This window comes from Echinops telfairi, unplaced genomic scaffold, assembly GCF_000313985.2.
Source record: "Echinops telfairi isolate 266 unplaced genomic scaffold, ASM31398v2 ScPeMD7_28;HRSCAF=97, whole genome shotgun sequence".
Classification (NCBI taxonomy): Eukaryota; Metazoa; Chordata; class Mammalia; order Afrosoricida; family Tenrecidae; genus Echinops; species Echinops telfairi.
The window spans coordinates 231,712-235,835 of record NW_022103925.1 but is presented as its reverse complement, the minus strand read 5'-3'; the positions used below and the strand labels follow the sequence as shown (position 1 = coordinate 235,835).

At 52.3% G+C, this 4,124-nt stretch overlaps 1 protein-coding gene across 1 annotated transcript in view; it reads left to right on the top strand.

Annotated features, from left to right (window-relative positions):
• The window catches only part of JAKMIP1 (janus kinase and microtubule interacting protein 1), a 50,177-nt gene that overhangs the window by 29,682 nt on the left and 16,371 nt on the right, over positions 1-4,124 (top strand). Inside the window, exon 9 of the mRNA XM_004715082.2 lies at positions 265-324. Within this exon, the coding sequence (XP_004715139.1) occupies positions 265-324 (60 nt within the window). The remainder of the gene's footprint in view (positions 1-264; positions 325-4,124) is intronic.

The following is a 4,124-nucleotide window of genomic DNA, read 5'->3' as shown; positions in this document are numbered from 1 at the left end:
AAAGCAGGGACAAGGGAATGAGAGGCTTGAGTGGATGGAGATATGGATGCCCAGAGGACTGGGGTCCTGCAGCCTGGGGGGTTGCATCTGGGGGTTTGGGGTCTGGGGTGCCGGGGGTCTGGAGAACTGGGGGCTAGGTGCCTGGGCTCAGGGGACTGGGGTTGCAGGGGATGAGGAACAGGGTCTGGGTGTCTGGGGAGCAGGGCCTGGAGGGGCTGGGGTCTGACAGGCTGCTGACCTGTGGGCAGCTGTGTTTCTTCCTAGGAACGAGAGCGGCTGCTTCGGTCCCGGCGACAGCGTGGGAGGAGCCTGAAGCCACCCAAGGTGAGGCTGTGGGGGTCGGTCAGGAGAGAGGGTCCAGGTGTGGCACACAGGGGTGCAGCCGGGGGCACTCACAGGGTCTCAGCACCTGTCACCAAAGCTGTCATCACAGCTCAGATGTCAGGACACATCCACAGGGCTCTTGGGCAGGGCTCCATTGTGCAGAACCAGAGTGGTGGAGAGTCAGACCAGGGTGGGCGCCCTGCTGCCTGTGGTGAGTGGAGAGCCGAGGCGCTACCTCACAGCTGCAGAGGGATGCAGCCGGCAATGCCTACACGCAGGTTGGGGCAGGTGCCCGTAAACAGGCTCTGTGTGCAGCTAGCAGCTAGTCATCATGGTTGTGTGGAACCTTCTGTTCCTCAGGCTCTGGTGGCAGCGATGTGGCTCTCCTTAGCAAGGGGGCCCAGCAGTGAAGGGTTTGGGGTTCAAACCCACTAGCTTGGATGGAGGCGGGCTACCCTGTGAGGGTCTGTTGCTGTGAGGTGCCATCGGTCTGGTTCTGACCCATAGTGACCCGTGCATGGCAGGATGAAACACTTTTTGCACTGTTCGCACATTTGAGCCTGTGGCTACAGCCACCGTGTCCATCCATCTCACCTGGTTTCTGCTGCCCCTGTACTTTATCAAGCGTGATGTCCTTTTCTAGGGACTGGTCTCTCCTGACACGTGTCCCAGTCTATGAGATGAAGCCTCAGTATCTTTGCCTCTAAGGAAAGGCGCGTGTTGGCTGTACTTCTTCCCAGACAGGGGATTGGTCCTTGCAGCAGTCCCCGGTGCTTTCAATACTCGCTGCCGGCACCACTGTTCAAAGGCATTCCGGCTTCTCTCAGGTCTCCCATCGCCAATGTCCAACTTTCATGTGCAGACGGGGCCGTGGGACACGCCAGGGCTTGGGCCAGGTGCACCTTAGTCCTCATCGTACCCCCCTTGCTTTCCGACACGTGTGTGGCCATGTTGCTCTGTGTCACTGGCATGTTTTAATCGCCAGCAGGGTCCCCCAAAGTGAACAGGTTTCTGAAGATCTTCCAGACTCAGAACAGAGGAGGAAGAAGGAGCCCGCTGCCCGCTTCAGAAGAGGACTCACTGAAAATCTTGCCCGGCTAGGAAACGTTGTTAGGGAGCGCAGGCCCAGGGAACAAGGGCGGAGCACTGCCGAGAGAGTGCGGAGGACAGAAGGCACTCGGCGTGTGGCTGAGGAGGAGCTGGTTTCTCAGAGTGGAGTTGACCACGGTGACGTGCATGGAGGAGAGCCGTGGGAGTGGAGCTCGCCAGATCGTCCTTTGCTGATGGGGCACAGCTCGTCAAAAGGGAAGAAACAGCGGCAGACATCAATTGACCATGGGAACTTGGAAGGCGAGAAGTATGAATCCAGGAAAACTGAAAGTCGTCCGGATGCAGCGGAACGCACAAAGACCGATACTCATCCTTGTGCCGCGTTGGACTGGGGTTGGCCATTTTGAATCAGAAAGCTACATGGCTTTCTGTGCCAGGAATAACACAATCAAAGGAAAGGGGTGGCAGTCATTGTCAAAAAAGATGTTTCAAGATCTACCCTGGAGGGCAATGCTATCAGGGAAAGGATTATCTCTACCCCACTTCAGGAGATCCAGCCAGCACAAATATTATTCCCATGGATGCCCCAAATACCAAAGCTAGTGATAAATTGAATGATTCTACCAACATCTTCAGTTGGAAATTGGTCAAGCATGCAATCAAGATACAGTGACGATTCCTAGCGACGGGAGTGCAGAAATCGGAAGCAGAGGGAGGAGCGGTAGTTGGAGAATAGGGTCTTGGTGACAGAGACGAAGGTAGAGATCACATGATAGAACTTTGCAAATGCATTTGTAGCAAATACCTTTTTCAACAACACAAACAGCAACCACACCTGTGGACCCTCCAGAGGGAACACACAGGACCGAATGACACCTGCGGGAAGACACGATGGAGCAGCTCAATATCAGCAATGGAAACCAGGCCAGGGCCGACTGTGGAACAGACCACCAATTGCTCTTAAGAAAGTTCAGGTTGAAGTAGAAGAAAATGGAAATAAGTCCATTAGGGCCAAAAGACAGCCTTGAGCCTCTCCCACCTGAATTTTGAGACCATCTCATGAACAGACGTGCTGCATTGTCCACTCAGTCACAGAGACCCGCTGGCTGTGGAATGACGCCAGGAACAGCACCGTGAAGAAGCAAACAGTCATCAGAAAGACAGACAGAAAGACAAGATCACATGGGTGTCAGAAAAGACTGGAGCTTGCGCTTAATCATAGAGTAGCTAAGGCAGATGGAAGAAAAGATGAAGTCAAAGAACTGAATGGAAAAACTCAAAGGACAGCCAAGAAGACAAGATAAAATATGACAATGAAATATGCAAAGATCTAGACATAGAAAACCCAAAGGGAGGAACTCACTCAGCAATGTCTGCTCCTCCTCCTCCTCCTCCTCCTAGCAGATCTGGAACGGAAAGAACGAGAGAGGAAACGCAAGTCCTGAGTTACGGTCTTGAAAGATTCTATGGGCAAAACACTGAAAGGTGCAGAAAGGCCACAGAGAGAATGGAAAGCATTCACAGAGCCCCTGGACCGAAAGACCTCGTCAGCCCCCCACCATTTCAGGAGGGAGCAGATGAGCAAGGACCAGTGGTTCTGAAGGAAGAAGTTCAAGCTGCACTGAAAGCATTAGCCAAAAATAGGGCTCCCGAAATCATTGGAATACAAAATGGAAATGTTCAAAGGCTGACGAAGCCTTGGAAGCACTCACTTGTCTGCGGCAGGAAGTTTGGAAGACAGTTACTCGTGCAGCTGGCTGGAGGAGATCCATATCGGTACCCAATCCCGACAGAACACTCACACTATCGAACAGCATCACCGATGTCAGGTGCACGCGAAACTGCTGACGATCATCCAACAACGGCTGTCACGGGACATTGACAGGAGCTGCCAGAGGTTCAGGTTGGATTCAGAAGAGGATGGTGGAACCAAGGATAAGGTATTCCGCTGTGTGGATCATAACAAATTATGGATAGCCTTGAGAAGAATGGGAATTCCGGAACACTTCATATGCTCCTGTTGACATCATCCCTAACAAGGAAACTAGCTGTCATGGTTGGCGCATAGGTTTGAATAATAGTGATCTTGGTTGGATTTCCTTGGAGGCGGATAGACATAATACGAATACAGACAGCCCTCCAAGATCCTGAGATGTCCACTTTGAAGATGGACACAACTCCATTCCTCTCGACTGCATCATTCCTGGCAGATGCAGTAAATGAGCTATGGTTCTCTGGTTCAGCCTGGCCACTACCAGTCCATTTTGGCTCACAAATGCTTACAATGTTGATAGTTATGTGTTCCATTTTTATATTTGATGGCTTTCAGTTTTCCAAGACCCATACTTTGGACATTCCAACTTCCAATATCAGTTGATGTTTGCAGCTGTTTCTTCCCATTTTGCCTCGAAGGCTTTTCTCTGGAGCACTTTACCCCATTTGCAGCACGCTTGCTGGGCCAGCTCGTCCTCAGCCGAAGTTTGAGTGTGTTCTGACCCGCGGGCTGGTCTCCTGGCCCTGTCTCTGAGAGTGCTCTGCTGCTGTCTGTCCACTGTGCTCGCAGTAACTGACCCTGCTTTGATGCCGTCATCGGGTGGTTCCTGGCTGACTCCTCTGAAGTGGACAGCTGGTCCCTTCTTGGTTGTCTGTCTGCTCTGAGTCTGGAAGCTTCACTGAAACCTGTTCACCTTGGTGACCCTGCTGGCATGTGAAACACTGGTGATATAGCTTCCAGTATCACAGCGACACAC